The following is a 26,697-nucleotide window of genomic DNA, read 5'->3' as shown; positions in this document are numbered from 1 at the left end:
CGATACATTACATGAATGTGATCAGATTATACCACTATCAGCGCCACGGCGTCTACCCACCATTCACACGACAATCCATCGACAGACAAGCCGACTTCGAATTAATTTCTATAGGGCAATTAGCCATGGATAAGGAGCCTTACGAAATATTGTATGTAGAATACGTGTTTAACGGTAAAATTTCGTTTCCAAAATGCAATTTAAATATAAAACCATAAATTAATTATGTTTTTATATTTAAATTTAAGTCAAAGTTTCAGTCCGTAATTATTGCTCAGCTGGTCTAGTACATTCAGTCCTCTTGGGGTTACTGTTCCACCATGCTGCTCTGCTGTGGATTGCTGGATTCCCTAACTTTTTTTTCCTTCACCGTCGGGCACAATATGAATTATATACAAACGAAACCACGGATTCGACCCTGCAGTTTTTGTTAAAAATTAGACGTTCTAACCAATGGGTCGTCTCGGCTTTTAACTTAATTATCGAAACAACATTTCTAAAACTGTATTTCGTTTATTTACTAGCTAATGGCAGTCAGACTTTCAATTTCCTTGCAAGCAATTATCTGATACGACGCGAGCCACTACGTTGAAGTTAACATATTAGAAACTTTGACTGCCTCATTGGTCTAGTGGCCAATATAAAAAGGCTGCAGATCCCGAGTTTCTAAGATCAAATCTTGGGTCAAGTCAGTAAAAAAATATTTCGTTTTTCTGTCCCGTGTCTCAACACGTAAAAATGTTGATCCTGTTATGTTCGACTTCCAGCTTTTGTTCGGATTTTCTAGTATTATTTTGGTTAAGGAAAACATCATGAGGAAACCATGCATGTGTCTAATTTCAACGAAATTCTACCACATGTGTATATACTAACCCGCATTAGAGCAACATGGTGAAATTAGCTCCAAACCTTCTCATTAAAGTGAGAGGTTTTAGTGCAGTGGCACATTAAAAGCTTTACGTATAGAGCAAATTATACAAGAGTTGAATGATAGTCAGTTTTGACATTGTAAGCGATCCCTTACAAACATTGGTATATGCATTGCAACTAATATATGAAGCTAAAATTAGGCAAAATCTAAAGTTTGATTTTGTACGAATATAATATAGTATAATTAAAAAAAAACTTATAACTACAGTGGAATCTCGATAACTCGAATGTCAAGGGAAATTCTAAAAGTTTTCGACTTAACAAGAATTTCGACATACAAAGGATTTAACTCATAAAATATCGGCTTATGAAGGCACGTCTTCTAATTAAATTTTAATAAAACTCAGCCATTTTTTTTTACTTTACATTAACAGCCTGTAAATTTCCCACTACTGGGCTAAGGCCACCTCTTTGAGGAGAAGGTGAAGGAGGTTTGGACCATACATCAATAATTATTTTTTAAAAAAAGTTTTCTAAACATATGTACATAAATAAATACCAAGATGTCTTAATATTGCTATAAATTCTCACATCATAAATATTAATACAAATTTATTCTCTTCCTGTTTTTAAATTAAAACAAGATAAGTAGTTATCGTACATCTCGTGTGCAAATACCCTCTACATATACAATACAACATGTCTTAAGTGAACAGATTTTTTATTTTCTTCGATAGATCCTACATGTCTAAATAAAGTAACAGAGGAGTGCTTTATACCTTCATCAATCCGTCAACGTCGGTCCTGCGGTTATAATATTACTCATTTCATATACAACGTTTTACTCTAAGACTAATCCGATCTCTTCCGTAAAGAGATACCGTGAAAACGAATCGATAAAACTTTTAAATTTTCATTTATATCTATTTATGTCATGATATAATGCGTCATAGTGTCACGTCAAGTGCTTCATTTATCGTGGATTTATAAGATGCCGCTTAAGCACATGGCTATATTTAAAAAAAAATACATAAATTAAACGCTGGCATCTATCGATGCATTTTTAAATTTATTAATAAACAATTGAGTGATACGAATCGCATGTTACCTATTGTAATGGCCTACCTATACATATTATGTTAGATAACGTGTACTAACGACAATTATACAAAGTTTTGTCTCAATTAGATGATACGAAACACATACAATATGAACGAACACACACACTGTCACATTCTCACACACACATACACACACTCGTTTTATTAACAGTCTTGACATCAGTTTAAGCTTTAACTTCCATTAAATTAATCATGCTGTTTATTTCGTGTTTATTTTTATATATGAGCAGAACAATAAATAATTAACTAACATAATTGATTTATTCTGTATTCATGTCCTAATATTTAATCAAGAGCCTTATTGACCTTAATTAAATTTGATATTTAAATATATTATAAAATAAATAAAAAGATAGAATAACCACGCTTTGTTATTATTATCGAGACAATATTTTATTGAGTTCTTACATTCTTTTGAAAATAAGATTCAAAGTCATTTGGCAAAATTAATTGAAATAAAGTCGAAATAAAACCGATTGCAATTTATGCTAAATTTTACATTCCACTGCAAATTATTAAGGCTATGTATGTATGAACAGTCGGTGAGCCATACAATAGAGTGATAACTCAATCAACTCGTACGACAAATAGAATAAACGACGTTATGGAACAATTTGTTTGTTTTAAATTATTAACAAGATATACCAGTTGCCGTTAAAATCACCTGCGTGAATTCGTTTCGATTATTTTGTTTTAAATTTCTTTAAATTATTTTTGTTTTAAAATTAAGCTGCATCTGAAATACTTTTACGTTTTAACACAAATGAATTGAAAATATATTTAAATAACATGAACGAGATATATCATTTCGTACCATTGAAATCAGATACACGCATTTGCGATTTTAAAATTCGCTTGAAAAATTCTTAGCTTGATACAAATTAGACGTGTTCGGTGCGGGTTTTAAATTTTAATGGCGGAATAAAAATCGCACAGTGTAATTATCCAGTTCGTCCTTAGTCTTGCAATTTAAAATAATTAAAAAAAAATGTTTTCTAAAGAAATTCGCGGGTATGTATCACGCGGGGAAGAATATCTATAACAATATTTGTTAACCAAATACATTGAATCAGAAATTCATAACACATTAAATGTGTAATAATAAATATATTTTATAAACAAATTTGTGAACAATACAAAGCTTATTTATATTACTATGCGACCACCACTTACCGTTAATGGTACTTTCGCTCGTTTGTCTACCAAAATTATGAAAAACAATAATTTACAACGAAGTTATCAGGATACGTTTACGTATCTTATTTCGAAAACGTTTCAATCAGACGTTGCTTATTTTTCTTTCCCCTTAAATCGGACCTTAAAATTACTCACATTGGGCTCAAAGTACATACACATTAAAAAAAAAAAATCATTAATAAAAATAACTGTGAATACTATCGTTCAGAGGTAAATCCGCACATAGAATATAACTTGACTCGACTGTAAATAAATCGTCTTTTCTCTTTACTTGACTAATTGTAGAATATTTTACGAGCATTGCACAAGAGTTAAAGAGCAATCGAAGTAAGCAGCGTTTTTTGATTTTGCTATTTAGTAGCGTTTAAAGTCGTTTGAATGCCGTATAAAGACGCTCTAATAGGATATTTATAAAGAGTTTTAAAATGAGAAATGCAAAAGTGAATTTGTTATTTTGTATCTATTTATGTAATATTATAAGTGTAAAAGAAAATGTCCTTATTAAATTGTTTTCTGTAACTTTAATAAAAAATCAATAAACCACTACTGGGCAAAGGCTTGCTCTCGTATTATGGATAATGATATAAAATATTATGGAAACTTAAGAGCTTTTTTTATGATTTATGTAAGATATTTATCCTGATGGTAAATGGTCACCACCGCCCATTGTCAATGGTGCTGTAACAAATATTGACCATTTCTTACATCGCCATTGCGCCACCAACGTACAACAATACTGAATACTGCTGTTTGGTGGGCGGTACTTATCCAGACGGACTTGCACAAAACCCTACTACCAAATAAGCGTATTCCACTTTGTTCCTTAATTGTTTGATGGTTATACTTACGGTAGAATTTCATCCGACTAACAAAGCACGAAAACAATTCAGACACTTTCCAAATAGTAGCCTACGAACTTGGGCTAAGATCAACATATTCAGAGCCATAGCGTTCTTTATTGGCCTAACATACTAATGAGTTGCTTTTTATATTTATGTATTTATTAAAAATCTATTGAAAACTTACTCAATGTGTGAAAAAGATATGTTTAAGTATTTGTTGCAACATATCAACTACATATGTTGATGAATATAATTTCGTTAAAATAAATAAGTATCTAAAGAACCAATGCTCCGATTTCAAGTTAAATTTAAAACGTAAAAAAAAAAACAAAATTCCGGTCACAATACGAGGTATTTGTTTTAATTATGCTGGCGGTCGCTCATCATTAATTATTGATGATTAAGAGAAATCGGACAAACGCAACCAATCGACACCAAAACTAATAAAGTGGTCTCAATAGCAACAGACCAAATATTGACATAACAATAAGAACCTCCTTGAATTCAAATCATGTATTTCGATCACAATTAATTCTTAAGTCAAAAATTTTGAGAGAATGTCACTTTTTTATTTATTTTCGGGCTCTCATACAGGTGGTCGTGACGTGTTCAATAATACTGGTGGACGTGTAAAAAGGCTCGGGTGTAGAGTAACGCTCGTCACGTATATTAAGGAATTAGTGCAATGTTCATAACAATCTCTCGTTGAAGTTTTTAAGATTATTAATTCTCTCTCTGGTCGTATATAGAAATGAAAATTTCGATTAAGATATTTTAAATACGTATGTGTTCTTTTTTTTTTTAAAGACAGCGTAGTATGATAACGTTAAAAAACGTTTAAAACTTGGCAACATTTATTCAATATATGTATCAATTCGATTTATTATCGAGAGCTATCCAGGAGGGAAATGCTAATGCAAAAGAATAAAAAGCAACGCTTCATGCGAGCAAAACAACTTTTTATAGGCAGGTAGGCTATCGATGTCGTACAAATCGTAACCGGATAATATAAGAAACTGTAATTAGGATCAGATCGGATGACCACATCGACCCGCGAAATGACACGGTTGCCGCCATTTTGATTGTAATTTCGGAGTGTGTACGCGCAGATTATAGTGCGGTAGGACGACGACACACGATGCCAGATTCGAATACGATACGCTCATATGATTTGTGAAAAAAATGCGGTTATAATAAAAATACTAGTGGCGATATCCAGTTTATAAAGGCATCAAGACATTTCTCTAATACAATATTTTTCTTTAAGTTAGTTGTTTGTTTTTTATTGTAGAAGTAAGTTTATTGTACGATTAATTTAAAATTGGAATTAACAAAATCTGTAAAAAAAATGTACTGATATTGTATTATCATTCTTTTCTTGCTCAAGGGAATATTATTCTTTTTATATTTTAATTCTGTACCTACTGATGCTAAAAAATCCTTTTTTACCTTATTATTTTATACTAGCTACCCATCCCGGCTTCGTACAAGTAGAATAACGGTTCACATAACACGTGAAGTATAGGACTAGAAGATCTTTAGAGGACAAACATACAAACAATATTTATTAAGAATATATATGTAAAAAATTGAACTCTTTGTTACATTAATTAAATACACTTTCAAAATTTTGTAGTACTAGTTTTAGCACACAACTTTGCCCGCGTATTCGGGGCGATCATAAGTTTTAGGAATAAAAAAGTGGCGTATATCCTTCTTTGGGGCTCAAGCTTGCTTAATACCAAATTTCATCAAATGCTTTAACCGTGAAATCGTAACAGATATACAAACAAACCGACAGGCAGGGTTATTAGAAATTGTAAATTCGGTAAATAGATACCAAGTATATACCTTTTTACCTCTGTTATTTCATTATTGTCAAAGCTGCTAGAACGTAATGCTCTAGCACTACTGCGTCGTATTTTGTTCTATCAAGTAAAGGCATGCTTTTGCAATTCATTCTTCGTTTTTTATCTATCTTTCTTTAAGGTAAAAGTAATCTATTAATCATTGCCAGTTCCTTATTTATCCCTTTTATGTAATTTAAACTCCTCACTTCGATTATATTATACCTTTCAAATTAAAATAGTTGAAACATGTTACAAAGTAATATATTTATTTCGTATCTATATTTTACACACTATTAAGCGTAAATTGATCTTTTAAAAACAAATACATTTTCAACGAATGTACCCAAAATGAAACTTTCCATTAAAATAACACTCAAAAACCCATCACTCAAGCATTTAACGACAAAAAACACATACCAAACATTCACGTACACACGCACACATACGAGAATTCCTAAAAGCGAAACTTCCTTGAAAATACGAAAATACTTCCCTCAGTCGCTAAAAAGTGAACACAGATATCGTAAAGTCGTAACTTTCCTCGGATCCTCTCATCTCGTGCTTTATGCGACGTGTCATACAAAAACCCGCAGCGCGCGGCATCCAGCCGTAATAGGTAACCTTATCCGAGGAACCTGTTTTTTACGCTGAGATTTTGCCCCGCACTGGATAACGCTCGTTTAATAGACAATTATAACATCTTTTCTTTTAAATAAGATACGCGTATCATTAGATTGTGTGGAAGTAGACATGAACTAGTGTGGCACTAATTATTGTTTTCCTTAATATAATATTATACAGTTCATTTCAACGGAATTTCAAGCTATTTTCATGCGTTTTAACTAAAAAATATTTTCATTTAGGAAACGTTTGAATTCCTCATTTTTTTTGTTTGTACTATCTGACTTCGCACGGGAAAATTGAAGTTTTATATTGTTAGTAAGTATTAATCAAGCAAGCGATCTTTTCTGGGCCATATCTGCTTATAATTCTTACTGCTTAAATTTATTTTTTGAATATCTTGTAGTATCACTAAAAGTTGTAAACTCGTATTATCACTAAAATTTATTGCCGCTTACTGATAACTGACAAGGAAAATCGACAAAGTGTAAACGACAATTTCATTAACAGAAAATATTTGATATTATTATGATATTTATTTATAAAAATAAGAAAGAGATAGATATACATATATTCGTTTCCAATGTAATTTGAAATTAGAACAAGATGTTCTAATACTGAATGTGTACACAGTATGGATGTGCTGGCCCCGTGGTTAGAAGTTGAATCTTAACTGATGATTTTACGGCCAAACCCGGGATAGGCACCACTGAATTTATGTGCTTAATTTTGATTTTTAGTTCGTCTCGTGGACGTCGGTTAAGAAAAACATCGCGAGGAAACCTGCATGTGGCGGATGAGAATCTGAATCATGCCAAAAACTTTACTTTGCTTTACACATATACACACATACTTTACACACACACACACACCTTTAAATCCGAGCATTATTTTGAACAATTAATATGTTTATAAATATAAAAAAAATTAAAACTTAGTTGAACGCATTCAAATTGACCATGTTTCTTCAGTTTGCCGCTAAAAATTACGAGAAATTTATCCTTATTAGTGAAACTATTGATTGAATTTGAAAATCCAAGGATAAGATTCCAATCACATTTTTCTTAAATTGTGAGTATTTGTGCTTAGAAAAAAAAAACGAAACGAAACATCTTCGGTATATTGCATTAAAGTTTATTATAATATATAACAGGAAATATATGGAGGTTTATCGTGTTTACCCTTCTTATCGTATTGCGATTAGTAGTAACATTGATAAACTACCAAAACGTCAACTAGTACATAATGTGCATCTAACTGTAAAAATATAGATTTTTAAACGACACCAACCGTCAAACTTTAAGAATAAATGTTATAACTACCCGCGAAACAGTGTTCTAATCCCGCTGCCCTTTTTCAATAAACGTGCTAACAAACGTGCTACCAAACTAAAATATCTAAAGATTAGCGAGTTCGAATTTCAGCTTTATAATAATGGTATTAGGTATTACAATTTTAATTTTAATGTTTTGAATTGACTTATAGTTATTATTAGCTAAACATATCGTCTCTATTAAATATAGCTTGTATCACAAGTTGTAAGGAAAATCAGAAGCAAAATAAAATATAATTTGCTATACCCCAACTCTCGACTACAATTTCATTGTACAATGAATCGGCTAAAAAAAAACATTGCATTAAAATTTATTTCCGACAACAATAGCCAATATTTTATTAAATAAAATTTCAAAAACCCGTTTGTTCATTGTTGAGTATTTGACATTTCGATTTAATCAAGGATGGATTCTACAATATCAAATTTTAAATTGAACTTTTAATAATTATCTACAAAAATCCGGAAACATATAAGTTCAATGAAAACACCGACACTTCGACAAGCATTTGTATCGAAACTTTAAAAATATTTATTCTAGCTGACTATCTACTTGGTGGTAGAGTTTTGAGCAAGTCCGTCTGTGTTCTACCGCCGTACAGCAATACTTAGTATCGGTGTGTTGCGGTTTAAAGTCAGTATAACAACAGGCACAAGGGACGTATCAAGCTAGCTCCCAAGTTTAGTGGCACATTGACGATATAAGAACTGATTAATATTTATTACAGTTCCATAAAAAAAAATGCTATTATTAAAGAAACCTACCGTGTCTAGAAAGCTAAAATTTGGAACGCAGGTTTATTTTGTAAGGTTTACGTTTCAGAAATGAGAGGGGGTATGACAGGTTTGTATAAATTCTGAATGAATTCTTGAATTCCGTACGAAGTCGAGAAGGGCTGCTATTTTATATACCTTATAATTATCATGAGAGAGAATTGAATCTGTTCAGATTTTCTGCAGCATTTGGTCATTATCATTGTCAATAGAAAATTAGTAATAATGCCCGAAAATTTCGTCATACAAGACAAAGACCTCTTCTAATGACATAATAGGTTTGGAAATTGCTACAACTGGTTGAATAAGAGCTGATAGATACTTGCATCTGCACTTTATTTGACTCATGCAGGTTTCCTTGAACTATCACAAGTACGAGATGAATCACGTATACATAAGCATAAATGAAATACATTATCCAGATATAAACACGTAATTTTTTTGTCTTCACATCTTCTAACCACTGAGCCATATCCGCTCGTTCTAAATATAAATAAATGAAACAACGTTCGACATCTACGATCTAAGATTTTAAATTACCTACAATACCTTATAATGTAATAATTTACATGTCACCTCATAAAGTATTCCGAACGAACGAGCACGTTGGTTAATTATTCCTAATGAGCACCGCATTAACTGCATTTCCTATATAAAATAACCAAACTTCGATTCCATGGCTGTTTTCGCAATAATTATAGCTTAAAAGAAACTCGTACACTTACCGATAATACGGAAAAGCTTGCGGCACATGCAGATCCATTGGCATGGATGCGTGTGCATGCGGATGCGTGTATTCGTGTTGCATCATGCCATGCATGCCGTGGCCCAGCATGGCCGCCCAGGGGGAGGATGCGAATCCACCTGGGTGCTCCATTTTCACTAATTAACACACGTCCATTCTTGTTTTGATTTTTTTAGTTTTCACTTTAGTTTTTATACAAACACATGGTTCTAGTTAAATGTTCATGTCATTTTGATTGTATCACAATAGTTTATTGTTTATAATAATTATTTTTCCTAGAATAGATATTTATATAATTGATTAATTAAATTAACAATGAAATTTGTCCTTATCGAAGACGTTCAAGTGCAAAAGAATAAAAAGGGTTATTGCCACCAATGTTCCTACTCTCAATGAGGTCTGGAATTAATTGTGATGATGGCAATAGATCTGGTTGACATAATATGCCATATTGTGGGCCACTACATTGACACATTGGCTCCGTCGTGTCAGAGAAACTATACGACTGGTTGGAGCCGCAGCGGAAGATCCTGAAGAGAATAAATGCGTCTAATTATATCTTTCAGTTTGTACTTAAAACACCTGGACGTTGGACTAGTAGTGCAGTAAAACTCATACGTTGAACTGGTTAGTTTTTCACTCTAAGTATCGGAATTGCAATTGAAGACTGAATCATTGCTGATATTCTTTGCATAATTACTACAATAGCTATTTATAATTTTTCAGTTGTATACATTTTTAAGTCCTCAATATACTGAATATTTATGCAATCTTGTATTGCATTTTTCTCCTTAACTATATCTTCGATTGCTCAAAATTTGCTAACGATTCTAAAAAAATCTCTTAAATTGATTGAAATCATTATACTGTTTTTATTTATACATAATAAATTTATATTACAATTTAAAAATGGAGTTCATTCATTTATTTGTACAGAAGGTGAAAATAATCCTCTATCATGATATGTTAAAAATATCATTTATAAACGTATCATATGATTTGTTAAAGTGTTAAGAAATAAGTTTAGTAACACATCATTTCAAAAAATTAACAGCAATATGACTTTATGAAAGTGAAGTTAGTGAGGTCCATGTCGGTCCCCATCGATAAAATTCATGTTTAGAATCCGTTGCAACTTCACATGACGGACTTGTAAATTGAATAGTTCATAGAAAAGACTACTTGAATAAATTATTGTTCGAATTTAATTTAATTTAAATACTGTGACATGAAGAACCACTTAAGTGAACCTTGCATTTTATCATACCCAGATCTTTATTACGAATTATTAACACGTAGACATAGATAAACTTTTTTTTATGATCCATTCATTCATCCATTCATTTATAATCCATGACTTATTCAAATACCCGCAAGCCTAATATACTCTTTGAGTACTTTAATTTATTAATTTACTTTTTCATTGAAAGGGTAGAAAATACAAGCTATGCGATTATAATACTTTTAATTTAAATGTCATAAAATTGCAAGAATCTGTGGTCGTTAATTTTGTACAATAAAAATTCACTTTAAAAATAGTTTAACGATATGTATATAGCTTAAAGTAATATCAAATATTCTATTTTATTTGCCATAATTATATAAAAACAATGAAATCCTTGATCTTCCTATCTAAATGATAAATCTGTGACGTCATATCATTTAAATTAACATCAACATTAAAACACACAGCTCTTATGTGAAATAGAATATTTTTCATATTTAAAATTTGAATAACTATAAGTATAATTCAATGTAATATATAAATCATTAAAGATTTCGTTTCGGACTCACTAGTGAGCATGACCCCGTCATTCGATATATTTACTAATTGCGTGTGCGCACTCAATATTTTTCGTATGTTTTATCGGCACCTATTATTGAAGTCTTTACGATATTTACTCTTCACTAAAGTATTTATTGCGCAGTGTTTTGTTAACCTCAGCGATTACGGGTTTGGGTACTTTTAATGTTTGTGAAGCAATAGCATCTGTTTGAGTTGGCTCGGGTGCGCGGGAGTGAAAACTAAGACTCGCTAAATTATCTTTACTTTATAGTAATACTTATCTACAATACCTACTAGCTCAGTGATTTCCAACTATAATAATTTAATTAAAATTATTTAGTAAGGAATGTGCAAATAAATTATAGAAAAAATATTTGAAAAGTTATCAATGTTATAGTTTAGTACTTTGTGATGCTGAAAAATTAATCGTCTATTACTATACCAGTATTCAAAAGTAGCGTCACTACATCACTATGACACAAAAAATCTAGCACAGGCACAGACTACAAATCACAAAAAAAAATCCACAGTCACGGCCGCGTCGCGATAGAGGACCCGAAATTTAAAAAAACAAAAACAGAAGCGCGCGAACGTCAACTGCCAAACTTTTCCCGCGCGCGCAATGATACGTTCTGAAACGCGCGCGTGTGCATGCGTTATTAACATGCATTTTGGTGAAGACGGCCGCGAACACGTGTGCCGAGTCTGTCGGTCCAGCGGTCATTGAGAGGATGCTATCAAAACTATACTCGTGGATGTGTGCGTCGAACCGGCCCAGCGTACGGCATACGAAACAAGCCCGGCTCGAGCACAGCGGCTCGACGGGGCGTGCTGTCGAATATCTGAACGTCACGTCGTTGTAATTGGGTTACCTTTACGTGACGCGCGCTAGTGTCACGTCTCACGCCATGTTATTGGGGTGTGCCCTAATTATTGCTTTCGCTAATCTTTTGTGTACGGAAAATGTTTTGCGATAGATCTGTCGGATATTGCTATAATTGTTAAATATTTATGTATATATGGTTATTAAAAAATAACGATTTCCTATTAACATAATAAACAAATTTATGCGTTTTTTATATTATTTTTGTTTCAAAAATAACGAAGTAGAATTTTCTTAAAAAGTAATTTATTTAAAAACATAAACACGTCTTTACGTAATTTAACAAGCTATTTAATATCACGAGATCTGACCGTGTAATTCAGCTTACATGCCAATTTAAATATCTACCTTTAATAAACCTAAAATGCTAACCATTCGAAATGTACAATTATCATCAAAATGCTTTGACAATAAAGGAGATAAGCTCATTTCTCACGACATTACACCTATGACCTAACCCCGAATACATTTTGTTTATAACTGTCAAGCAATTTTCAAGTGAATGAACTACCAGTATTAGCTGATCTGCTCTTCCCCTCTGTGTTCATATTAGCTCTTATAAAAAGGAGGATATGTGATAGAAGTTAGGGTTCAATTTATATTTGCTGTGTGTGTAGTAATTGCTCAGTGAAATGATACAGAATGACTAATGCGTAACAGTGACTTGAAGGTATGTGTAATTGTTATGTGAAAATGAGATTTTTGATAATTATATTTGAATAAAAAATTCAATAAACAGTCAAATAAAAAATATACATTGCAACATATTTCATATTTATTTTAAAATGTGGTCAAGTATAAAAATAAATTCAGATTAAAGAAATATATACTTAAAGAGAAAAAAAATTCAAATGTGTAATTAATAAATTAAAGTAGCATACGTCATGTTTGTTACGACCCCTCTGAATAATTTACCCTAAAGTAATATTTCTAAAATTTTTTATATATAATTACTTGAATAAAAAAAGTACACATACCTATATTTAAAATACGAGTAAACAATTAAAAATAATAGCGTAACAAAAATTACATATTTTAAAGGCTAGCTAATAATTAAAAATTTAAATAGATTCATGAAGATAATCTTCATTTCTATTTCAGTTCTGATAAAAATAACATTTAATATCATCTCGTAAGCATAGAAGCTCAAACATGTATATTAAACAAGGAAATATGAAACGAAACCAAAAATAAATATCTTGTCATCTAAACGAGAACGGCAACAGAAAACAATGCTGATAAAATTAAACCAACAAAGATTATCCTTTAGGCTTTACACAAAAAAACCTATAAAAATCGACTTTTTACACACGTCTCAAGTGTCACGCACCATAATAGAGCGAAACAGCTATATCGAGCGAGTGCCGATTTAAAATTCAAATGTCGCGTGCTCATTGGTCGTGGAACGTCGATGTAGAGGGGAGTTCTCTGATGGGCGTGGTCAGCTGATTACGTGTGAATTCTGACGGATAATAAATTAGTTTTGTTACAGCATAAGCACCCTTTACGGGCTACGGTGCTACGGCGTAGAGTTTTAAGATGATGAAAATGGGTTTATTAAACTAGGATACTATTTGGTTGTAGAAAGTTGCATTTTGCATTCAAAAACAGCTATTGATTTTAGATATACAGATTAAACGAAAAAATATTTCTTGATATATTTTTTTATATTAATTAATTGATATATTTTAGGTAGATATAGCAATAATACAATATGTTCAGAAATATTACATAAATTTTACATAATTGCTTTTGTTTAATTGCTTTATGTAAATAATTGATTTTTATGTTAAAATTTTTATGGATAATTTTAGATCATTCATAATAAATATATTTATAAAGTATACAATACATATAAAAATTCATATATCCACTGTATATTTTTTCAATTCTATCATTAATTTATCACATAAATTCCATTGCGTACATATACTAGTATAGACCATTTTGGTCACAGCTACTAAAGTGTTATTAAATACCGGTTTATATATGGCGGGACATCTTATATAAATTTTGTTTGTTCCAAAATGTAATACTTTAATACTGAGCGGTATACGACAAACAGACAGATAATCTGATAATGATACCGTGGACTAAGTATAGTCGTAGCTGATATTCAACGTGAGTTATGTATATATATATTATATATTTGATGAAAAGTATATTAAGGTTTTTTTTTTAAATTTATATTCTTATTAAGTATCTTGAAATTTTACTATTATCTTCTTTAAGTACATCAGAATTTTATACTGACCTTCTGCAAAACCAGCGCATACTTCGTACACAACAAATCATACGAATTTGATCGTTATTGCATTGAAAATAAGGTTCACCAGAAACCTCTTTATAAATGTGCAAGCTTTCACATTAGGTATTCGTGAGGCGTAGGCGGCAATCGATAACACTGGGGAAACGAGACCTACCGAAATTCAAGACTTTACAGTGAACATTAAAGGAAAATATACTTTTTTATGACTATGGAAATACTTCGGCTAATACTTTGTGTAAGTTAAGAACCGTTTTATAATAGTACAGATAAATTTGCAAAGATATAATAGATTTAGCCGTTATAAAGAATATAATGTAATTTTTTTTATTTCGTAAACTTTAATTACTAATAAAAAAATATTCATTTTTTTTTTTACGCTTTAAGAATCATTTACTAAGGTCATAATAACACGTGAAGCGCCATTTTCACACAAACTCATTTCATGCGGGTCGTATTTGGAAAGTAATGCGAAAATTACACACAAATTACTTTTTTATGATCATAACTAATACTCATTTGCCATATTATACTCAAATACAATCTTGTAATGAATAACAATATGTATATTTTATATATTAATGTTTTCTTTATATAACTTTCGATCTCATTACATATAAAAAAACTGAAGAAAAATACATTTTACACATTACGTGACATCTAATGATGCCCTGACTGATTTCGGTCACGAAGCCACCTTCAAGGAAAACTAGCCAGAGTTTTGTGCAAGCCCGTTTGGATAGGTACCGCCATATATTCTAGCGCCAAAAACAATACTTAGTATTATTGTGTGTTAGAGAAGTGAGTGAGCTAATATAACTACAGCTACATGAAAAATGATATCTTAGTTCCCATGGTTGATGGCGCATTAGCGATTTAAAGTATTGTTAAAATTTATCACAGCTCCAAATTCTATGGAAAGTTTTCTTTTTCATTCTCTATGTCCTAGCTCTCATAGTCCAATGGGATGACAATTCCAACACGATCGAAAATAAGACAGTTGCAATAGCAATCGTTTTATTTAATTTCCGACACAAGAGTATCAACACTGACGACTTTTAAACTCCCGCTTCTCATAGTTTCCCCGAATTTCTTGATACATAGATCAATAACTTTATATTGGCCCACTTACATACATTTATTTGATCAACTGCCTATAAACAATCGAAACAGTTAATAAGTAAATAATGTACATTATATATGACCTACATAGCAGCTGCGATATACTAATATCCATTTGCAATTTCGAAATAAACTCACTTTTACATGTATAATATTAGCTGAGATGCCCGTTATATACGAAACTATCGGAACAATTGTACAGACTGTAAAAGTATTATTGTAAAGAAACGTGGTCGATTTATAAAAAAACTAGTACTAACTATTGAAACAAGATTATATTTACAAGATATTATTAATAGTTATTTCTACTTAAATTATATGATAGGAAGGCATTATTAAAAACATAATTACTATTATAACATTTAAACATTATTTACTGGTTCTTGGAAGGTCAAGTATGTCGCAAGACTTCGAAGATTTGCATAACTTTTCTCGGTACTATAACATAACCAGCTTCCGCCGACGGTTTTTCCGAACCGATACGACTTGGGAACCTTCAAGAAAAGAGCGTACTCTTTTCTGAAAGGCCGGCAACGCACCTGCAAGCCCCCCGGTGTTGCAGATGTCCATGGGCGGTGGTAGTCACTTTCCATCAGGTGAGCCTCCTGCTCGTTTGACACCTATGATTAAAAAAAAAAAAAAGTACGGGACGGAAAAAAAATATAGTCGTACTATTACTATTGTAAGTTTTACCTAGACTCTGAATAGATCAATGTACACATAGATGAATCAAGTATATTTAATTTTAAATTATTTACCATTTGTAGCAATAAATATTGCTATCGAGTATTATATACGAAAATTGCAAATCTATAAGTTTTCTTAGTTTTTTTTACTGATATAATTTCAAGTTACCTTTTATTTCCAAAACAAAGTAACGTGCTTAATTACTTAGCTACGTTAATATCAGTTTTATTTCCTATCGGCCATTGATGATATCTTGTTCGAAACCTTCGCGCACATGTAAACAACAGCTGTGCAAAGTTTCACTCCAATCGGGTGACCGATAAACACATAGAACAAAAACATATACAAAAATATCTTAATAGATATAATCTTGTACAAAGTGATGCCTTATATGTTTAATAAATAACTTCGTCAAACGTATAAAAAACCGTAGTCGATATTCTATCAGAAAATTAAGATAAAAATATATTTATTCTTAAAAATTAAAAATGGCTTTCAAAAAGTCATTAAAAACAGAGTAGTTTAGCGCTAACGCGAGTATTACAGTTTTTATGAAAATTCTTTAATGTATACCAAGCTAAAATATCTCACGTTCATAAAATTATGGTACTTATACAACTTACAATAAGAGCCAATTTCGTTTAAAAGTATTGTTATAATGAATATTACGTTACCCGATCTACAGTACATACAGTTGGCTGTCAAGTCACGTGCCTCCATCGATCCGTAGTCAGACGCCTTCGAGAGGCTGTTTCGGATATTACTACGAAAAACAGAAAAAAATTAAATAGGAAACGGACTTAAAATTGAAATTAAATTCAATTGTATTACAACATTAATGAGATATAAAATATTTTGGCTTCAGTCGTAAGTCAGAAATCAGAAGTTTCCCTAACGAACAATTACTTATTTACCAGTATAGATCTGATCAGTGTCTATTGGCAAATATGATCTAATTTGTATTTTGGTTATCGTCTTTATGCTTACGATGATGCACGTCAATAATTGTACGTGGATGCACCTTCGCGAAAGAAATGTTCTGTAGTAACAGATATACTTACTTGTAGATACTAGGATAAGTGTCTTCAAACAAACAATCAAGCCCTTCAGCTTTATTTAATAGTATAGATTACAAATGTACCTTCTGGTTTTTTTTCCAGATATCTATTTATTTTTCTGTTATATGGCAAATATAATGTAATTTTCATGATTATTAATTGAATTATATATTTCTTTGTCAAACAATTAAATACTGTGATGACTAGTTCCCAAGGTTGGTGGCATAATGTAGATGTAAATAATGATTAAAATTTCTTACGGACCTCCGATAAGATGACATCTTTGCCCGTCCGCCTACCTATATTATAAAAAAAAAACTTTTAAATGATATGTCAACTCTATCAAACTTTTTATAATCTATCTCTGAAATTTATTTCTATTTCGGTTTGATACGTTGACATATATACAAACGTACAAACACAAGGGCTGATTCGCGGTGCAGTGCTAGTTTAAGGATATTTCTTATAGCTTCAAATATCGTGGACAAAGCGTGACCATTTACTATCCGTTTGTCTAACTTAATGATTACAAAATAAATAGTTACCTATAAACTTGGTAATTAGGTATAAATAACTTTTATATATCAACATTTTTCAACACACTTTTACTAGCTCCATCTGTATGTACGAAACATAATCTTTAAAGGTGACTTTCACCATCTTCATTCAAGACATCTGATGAACTTTAAAATTGGCAAGACAAGACCGGCCTCAAAAAATGTCTTCTTTTTTTCTCGAAATAAACAACACATAGAAAAACATACAGAAAAAAATCTAATTAGCCCAGCGGATAAAACACGTGAAAATTTATTTAAAAAACCTTAAATTAAGACTTATTAATCCATCAATAAAGTAGCCATATATTTTTAATTATTATGATACGGACGAGTTGTATACATTGTGTAATGTATACAACTCGTCCGTAAATATACCGCGATACATCATTTGTTATAGTCAAAATAGTAATAAAATATAAATGGAGATGCCGGGGATCGAACCCGGGGCCTTTCACATGCAAAGCGAACGCTCTACCACTGAGCTACATCCCCGATGACAGGTAATGCGAACGTCAAGCACAGATAGTGTTCTATGTTTTAATCGGTACACACATGTGCAAATAACACTTATGAATAAATTAAAATACTCGTATATAACATTTTTGTTTATGATATTACGACGCGCTAGCCTAGTGTTAGTTGACGGCAAGACATAACTTCGTAGTAAAAAGTAAAATGTCCTTAGGATTGTTGTTTTGTCATTCTAAACTAACTGTGTATCCTAATTTTTAATTGATATTGTTATATTTGTAATTTAAATATACATTATTATCAGAAAATATCCTAAAAGTTTAGGGGACGACCAAAGAAACGATGGATGGATTGTATGAAAGACGATATGGCTAGAAATAATGTTACTTGTGAGATGACGTCAGACAGAAGTATGGAAGAAAAAAAAATTAAAATGGAGTTAAGGCAGGAGGATGATGAATCTAAAGGTTTAAATAGCAAAATGATAATGGACATTTTTTGAATATTGGTGACAAGCAACAAATTAAATGTTTGTAGAGTTTTGTGCAAGCTAGTCGGAATAGGTACCATTTAATCATCAAAAATTCTACTACCAGGTATTAAAACCTAGTATTGTTTTTTTCAATAAAATTAAAGCTGAATTTCAAGCGGGTGGTGCCGGGGGGATTCAGCTACTGTTATGGTAGTCAAAGTCAAAATCAAAAATCTTTATTCAATTTGGAAGTGTTAGCCGTCAGGTAAAAAACTTACTTATTGATAGTCAAAAATCTACCACCGGTTCATAAATTAGCACCTCGGACCCGAGAAGAACCGGCGAAAGAAACTCAACGGATTTTTTTTTTTTAATTTCATAATAAGTATTGATTTCATGTTTTCATGTACAATAATAATAAACATAATTTCTTTATTTGAAATAGCCTGGAGGCGATCATCTCATTTCCAAGGTGTGCAATCAACTAAAAATTCATTAGTGTTGTAATATCCTTAAGCACTCAAACGCTCTTTAACGATTCAATTAAATTTTACAATTGAATATTTTTGGTATTTTTAATAAGAGATATTCAAGGCAATATAAATAAAACAAATATAATCTTATTTTATTTTGTCACTATTAATAAACTGTATTTAATCTATATTTTTTTATTGTATTTTCAATTGTGAGGAAAATCTTCTTTTAATTTTATATGTTCGTTTGAAATCTTAATATATGGCTTATTAAATATTTCTTTACTATCGATGATAATTTGCAAGGTAATTAGATAAATATTTTATTACAACCTAATTCTCAAAATATTAAGAACTAATCATCGCAAATAAACTAGTAATTAAAAAACGTAAGCAGTGATCAATTTTGGTATTAAAAAATTGGAGATGCCGGGGATCGAACCCGGGGCCTTTCACATGCAAAGCGAACGCTCTACCACTGAGCTACATCCCCTGACATTATTTCAATATAAAACATTAATCAAATGAATGAAATCTAACACTCGAATAAATAAAAAACTTTCAAACATGTACATCGAAATGAAAATTCGCCCACGGCCAATCCCAAGTCCTTGATCTTATGCATATTATGCGGTTGGTTGAAATGTAGGTAAAATCGAAGGCGCAAATAAGGCGACGCAAAAACTCACGGATGTCATAAAAACCGGACTTCCTTATACAAAGTTAATTTACTTAAATAATCGATAAATCTCGCGCCCAAGTCCGAAATATAACAAAATTCGTGAAAACGCAAAAAGATTGAATATATGAAGCGGTGTGGACGGACGGACCGCAAGAAATCATTATTACGGTGGAATCCATACAAATAATTGGCCCGTAAACATGTCAGGGCGGCGTCTCTACCATGTATATTACATCAGGGGTGACGCGTTGTTTCGTCAACAATTTTTTATTATTAAAAAAATAGTTCTAAACGTCATTAGGCGTTCATTCTTGCCACCATAATATGTTCCTCGTAAATTTACTCTATAATCAATTAGCTACCCTACGGGGCTAGTTTCAATCGGATGCAATAAGGGCTTATGTACAACTTTTCATTGAAAAACAAACATAAAAAGAAAAATTATTGTTTGTACTTGGCTAGGAAATTTGAAATACTTGGCTTTTCTCTACTTTAATGTGCATGTATTATACATATAAACTTTCCTCTTGAATAAGTCTATTTAATGATTCATATAAGTAGTTTAAAACATGTTCGCTTAGAGATACATTCATTAAAATTAAAATTAAATTAATTAATATAATAAGTTCTGAATATATTAACTATTTTTGTTTTATCTGACTAATATTTTAAATAAGTAAGACTAACATAAAATAAAAACACAAAGTAAAATCGATTTAAAAATGACCAATGATATAAAATAATTTATTTATTATGAAAAACATTGTTATTTTCACAGCCCTGAGCGATGCCCGAATCCGTCAATGTCGTATCAATAGAGTGTGGAGGCGATTTTTTGGCGCGCACGGGTTGAAGCTGCGCCATTGTGCGCAGGCGCAACCGTCTAACAATACAAGTGATATCTTCATTCCTATCTAAACTACGATATTATCTTCGATAACAAATAACCTGTACTGCGTGTCAATTGATAAATAATAATTTGTAATGTCTATCATAGATTGAATTTATTAGACAATTGAAACGAATTATTTAAGTACTGTGTCCATTTTAAATTAAATTAGAAGTATCGATTATGGAGATTAACCTAATATCTGACTGCTGGACAACGCCTCTTTAACTATTATTACTGGTGATCAAATGCGAAGGTAAATGATCACTATATCCATCCATTGGATTCCACATATCACTACGTTCGACCATTACTTACCATTACTTTCAACCATACTTTTGACCATATTCAACTTGAATGGATTGTAGTAATTCAGTCAATTATCCGGATTTGAGCCACGATTAAAATCCACGTGTTCTCGGAACTGATGTTTGAGATGGCCATCTTAAGTCAGAAAAATAATAAATCTGAATATATTTCAACGGACATTTTAATTGTAAAAACAATGGTTTAACTTTTTCTTAAAAATATGATATTATGGAATAAATATGACATAGTTAATTATTATAAAATAATATGTAAACATATACAGATAGAACAATATAAGTTGTTACGTGACTTATTGAAAATATATTATGACACCCGAAACGCAACATTTATAACAATAAAATAAATGCCAAAAAAAAAAATAAGATGAATATTTAAAGCCATTAACGAATTCGTAAGTACCTGAATTTGCTCTTTAATTTAATTGTTATCATTTCTAGCATTCCCGACTTTTCAATTACTATTTGCGCCAGCCATTGAACGTTAAGATTTATTATTGCTAATTTCTTCCGTTTTTGTTTTCGCTCGGCCATTTCTTCTTTATCGCATATCGTAAAATTGAGTGATAACAATAGCCCAGTCGAGTAAGGTTGAACTTTCGATCGAAGTCTTAATGATTAGTTGAAGCTGCAATTAGGAGCAATTAGTGAACTTTCCATTCTATACATGTACGTATTCGTAATATGAGGAAAAACTAAATACATTAATGGAAAGTCAATCAAAGGCGGCACCTGCAGATTTATGACTTTTTTTCATTCGCAATTCCACGGTTTGTCGCTTAAATATTTTAACAATATAAATGCTGGCTCATATACGTGTGATTGCGTGGCCGTACCATAGGTTCCTTTTTGTTCCAAATACGAACGGATGCGCTTGCGCACGGCACATTTCAGCGGCCGATCAATCGATCAATACATCGATCGTTAGTTCGGCATTCCGCCGACAGGTGGCGTCATTGTCCGCCAGTAATTATAATGTAATTAATGTACGGTTTAATTAAACTCATCAGATAAGTCGCCATCATGGCTTATTGATGCTCCAATTAAAGTAATTAAAGGACCTTGTCGCGATCTTCTGATAGGTTGAAATTATAATTACGCTGGGCCGCCGATATCCTTCATAGGAGTGTCAATAAAATTGTCCAATCGACGTTTTCCACTTATTAAATATTGTAGCAATATCTTTTTATGCATGCTCCGCCTTCCGCACGCTTGTGGTATTCCGGTTTCATAGAAATTAAATAAAAATATATGACGCATAATTTCGCGTTCAATGCAAAATACTTATTGAATTTTTATTAGGTATTGGCTCAAGTATTTTTAATATGTTCGAAATTCCATCGGTTTACCAAACATTCGTATCCCGAAAAGTCAATGCCTATTTTTAATTCTGCCAAATATTCCTTTACGTAGACTATTTATTTAACGTGTTAAATTGCAGCATTTATTTATGCATTAGTTAAAAATTTAGAAACTCTATATAGAAATGGTTGCTCAGAATTGCAGAAGAATCCTTGTAGCATACATCTCGCGAAAACATCTCAACCCACAAATTACATTGTAGTTTTGAGTCCCGGCCAAAAAAATTTCGAACTTTTTTTCCGCTCATTATTTTACTACTTTTTTAAGCACATGTTAATGTTTTACCGCTAACTAATTACTGCAATAACAAGCCAGAGAAAATGTGGTTGGTCAGCAGGGGCAAAAGCCGCAGACGCACTTCGACGCAGGCACACTTCGGAAAACAATCCACCAAATTATCAGCTGCTTAAATTTTAATATTCGTTTTGTAAAGCTGGTCCAACGCTACTTTTAATTTAAAATAAGAATGCAAAACAATTTATGAAATTATAAAATATTATTTCAATTATTGTTTACTAGTAACATTGCGGTAATAATCCCAGGAATGTGTTATATAATACGTGAATCTTAACCGAATATTGTTTATGTAAGTTATGTTTGTAATGTTGTCTCGTCTTCGGCGACGAAGGGATACATTGAGAGGAAACTTTAATTACTTTACTGTAATTTTACTTTATTGCAAACATTACTTATTAAATAAGTGCAGCTCAGACTTCTGATCTAGTGTTTATCGTGCGTCAGAAGTCCTTCCCAATACAAGCACAATTTAAAAAAGTGTTACAGTAAGTTCTTAAAACTAATTTTCTTATTTTAAATTAATCCAAACCTTGATCACTTGAGTGTGTGTGTTGCTTACCCGTGCGTGTGTATACGCGTGTGTCTGTGCGTGGTTCGTACATTATTTTTGATAGGCATGAAGTTTATACGTCTATTTAAAAGGTTTCATTTATTTAAAATAATAACACGATAGTTGATAGCTTGTAATCGTCTAACTGCATTGGAGTAACGTAGTGAAATATTTTCCAAATCTGTCCCTCAAAGGGATATGAGACCTTAAGTCAACGTTGTGGAAATTATTTAACAGATATAATTACTCAGATCTATTGTTTTTAAAAACAAAAGTGTATTGGGCTTTGTGCAGGCCTGTATGGGTAAGTACTGAATATAAAACAGCGTAAAATAGTATATTGTATTTAAATGTTAAGTGTGCCGGTGTACTTGTGCACTTTACTTTACTTCACTTTATACTTTATTGTAAAAGAGAAAAAAACAACTTGGATATAGCCTTAATAGAAGTAGCATACCATTTTGACGACCTTATTGTAACATAAACGATCTCCCCCGGACAACCGACGGTGATAACTCATCGAATAAGAAATGCGTGGTGCTGTAATAATAAATAAAATAACATTAATCTATAACTAAAACTAATAAATAAATGTAATTATAAAAACAATTATATTATCAAAACATATAAAATTACAGGTATATAATATAAATACATAAGTATAAAGAATAAAAACGATAAGTCCTCAAACATAACAAAAAAGAAAAAATAAAGAAATATACAAAAAAAATAATACATAATAAAAGAAATTATTGGCGATAAGGCATATGAGACAAAAAGTTATTTTGATAAGTTTTTTTAAGTGTGTTAGTTAGTTTATTTTCAGGTATAATGGAAATAACTAATTCGTTTCCAGGATCGATAGAGCATTGACGACGTGAAGAATAGTTATGCCATACTTCTTACGGGACTCATGTCTGATGGAAGCTGTGATCACTTACCATCAAGTAGCCCATTTAACAGACCGCCATTACAAATAAAAATATACTTTAATGACGACCATTGACCATTGATCAAAGCAACAGGATTCCGCGCTAATGACCGCGAGACCAATGACTGCTAATCTTAACAATAATTCAGCTGAAACTTTAAGATATACAAAATCCAAAGATAAATTCTGGCATATTTTTGGTGATTGAAATATTTAGAACTCGCAAGACTATGATTTATTAACTGCGTATAATATAGGCTTAATGAAATTAATTAAATTTCTAATTTATAAATATAACCTTAAAATTTTATTGCAAATTGTAGACAAATATTAATGAAATTAAGAGTAATTATTAACCACTTTTTCGACTTTTCTAATTTTTTTCTTCCTAAATACTTATAATTTATTTGCCCTTCATGTCTCAGTGTACCTCAATGTCAAATTTTATTACGAGTTCAGAGGCTTAGTCGTTAAGTAACTAACAGACAAACATTTATAAGATACCTCATTCCATAGAATACAATTGATATTGAACGCGAGTTAATGTTGTCCGATATTATACATGTGGAGTTTGAAAGATAGCGTACTTACAGAACTTGGGAGATAGCATCGAAACGCCATAACATATACCATAAATGTAGACACTAAGGTTCCGCAGTGCTTAGAGTAGCGTACTATCAACCGATCTCGAAAGATAAGTATTAAATCAAACGACGCCGCTTTTTCAAACTCTATTCTTATTCATTAATGCTTTAAATAAAACGGAAAAAGGCGCTGCGAGTGGGGGGTTGACATAAACCGTCCTGCAAAAAATGAGATTCCAGATTTTAACATAAACCCTATAAAAACCGAATTGACTCGGAGTCTGCACGATGTATGGGTTCCTCTTAGGTAAGAATGATCTTTTTCTAAAGTACAGCGAAATCTTCGTATTGAGCAAACATTTTTTTTTTTTAAATATTTTTTTTTAAATTGACAACGAACAGATTGGTTTACGTTTCTAAAGCTATGTACAAATACTTCTTATTAAACTCATATGTTAAGTTCTACATGAGTTTATTTATCGACAGATGTATATAATTTGAGTATCTTTTACATTAAATTGTACCGAGTGACATCGCGTACGAATTTGTAAAATTTATGCACGATGAATACATACTCAAATTGTATAAAAACTTTTTTATTTTCATTTAATGTCGAATCATCCAGTTACATGAACATTACCTAAAGCGAGTTCCCTTTAATCGTTTTCAATGAAACAATCTATAACCGATACATTGCGATCGAATATAAAATCGAAAAGTACCGGCTTTTGTCAAAGCCGTCGGGTCGTGCAAAAAATACTGTAATTATTTCACTCAAAGGGTAATTTCCACTCATTGTTCTTGAGAAATACCAATTATATACAATTACTTGTATATGACAATGTTTCGTGGCATCGGCCGCGGATTCTTTCGTATCGATATAGAATCGATGTCGCAAATGTCTCGGATGTCCGGCGTGTTGGTTTCGGTGCCTTTGTTCTCGTAAAAAGTAGAACAATGAAACCTAAAGAATATTATGTAAGATAGTCGGTTCGGTGTGACAGATAGGTGTGAAAAATTTTGAAGTATTTCAAATGCATTCGCTAGTTTTTATTTGAGGGCATTTTTCAATGTCGTTATCAGAATCGTTCGGAAATCGGATTTTAAATATCGAATTTTTTACAAACATTTGTTAAAATAAAAACAATAAAACATTAGATGGTTAGATTTAGACAAAAAGTAATATGTACCTAACCGAAACCTGTTGGACGAGGACTTCTATTTTACGTTCCTTCCGACTTGCGAACCGGTCGGGATAGAGCTGCCTGTCTTTCCTTAAACAGATAGATGCGTTAACAAAACAATGAAAATAACATATTAATTCCAATGTCGTATTTTTATAATACAAAATACCGTAACACGAGCAAAACCGTACACCAAATATGTACAATACACAATTGTTCCCTTTCATCTTTTGAAAATAATTTGTATATATTATATATACTCCGACTTTTATTTCGTTCGTATTGCATACCGATAATTATTATATTATTAAGGGTCCACAGACCATTAAAGACGCAATGAAGTATTTCTAGCCCGCATTGTTATTAAAATTACTCAATAAATAAGTCGGAAATGACTTCGTTTGGTAAATGTTTCGAACCAGTTCAAACTAGATTATTCTTTGAAATTAATTTTGTACAAATTTAATCCCAAAATACATTTTTAATTCGTATTCGTAGACTATACAGAATTCTATATACTTTAATTTTACTCGTACTTGGCTGTTTTTATAAGTTTTTGCGATCTTATTAAATAATAACGATGGAGTATTTATATTATTTAAAACACGTAAGATAAACGTTTCTATCCTTTTCAAGACACTATATGTAACTAACTTTTTTAATAAATATCAATATCAACTATACATTGTTTTTACTAAAACAATACGTAAACTTTGCATCAATTATAATTATAGTTATCTTTTTGAATATCGACTTGAAGTTTT

At 31.5% G+C, this 26,697-nt stretch overlaps 1 protein-coding gene and 2 non-coding genes across 10 annotated transcripts in view; all 3 read right to left on the bottom strand.

Moving 5' to 3' along the window:
• The window catches only part of Trh (trachealess), a 192,893-nt gene extending 181,046 nt beyond the window's left edge, over window positions 1-11,847 (bottom strand). For all 8 annotated transcript variants that reach the window (XM_064218010.1, XM_064218011.1, XM_026641712.2 and 5 more), the window contains exons 1-2: window positions 11,582-11,847; window positions 9,334-9,628 (exon numbers count right to left, since the gene is read on the bottom strand). In XM_064218010.1, the coding sequence (XP_064074080.1) occupies window positions 9,334-9,485 (152 nt within the window). In that variant the 5' untranslated portion in view covers window positions 9,486-9,628; window positions 11,582-11,847. The remainder of the gene's footprint in view (window positions 1-9,333; window positions 9,629-11,581) is intronic.
• A 6,285-nt stretch (window positions 11,848-18,132) lies between these two features.
• Trnaa-ugc (transfer RNA alanine (anticodon UGC)) lies at window positions 18,133-18,204 on the bottom strand. Its single transcript has one exon. It is a non-coding gene; the product is annotated as a tRNA-Ala (tRNA).
• A 1,345-nt stretch (window positions 18,205-19,549) lies between these two features.
• Window positions 19,550-19,621, bottom strand: Trnaa-ugc (transfer RNA alanine (anticodon UGC)). The gene has a single exon. It is a non-coding gene; the product is annotated as a tRNA-Ala (tRNA).
• Window positions 19,622-26,697: the final 7,076 nt, after the last annotated feature.

The sequence above is a fragment of the Vanessa tameamea genome, chromosome 20 (genome assembly GCF_037043105.1).
Source record: "Vanessa tameamea isolate UH-Manoa-2023 chromosome 20, ilVanTame1 primary haplotype, whole genome shotgun sequence".
Lineage (NCBI taxonomy): Eukaryota > Metazoa > Arthropoda > Insecta > Lepidoptera > Nymphalidae > Vanessa > Vanessa tameamea.
This window is presented reverse-complemented; position numbering and strand designations above follow the sequence as displayed.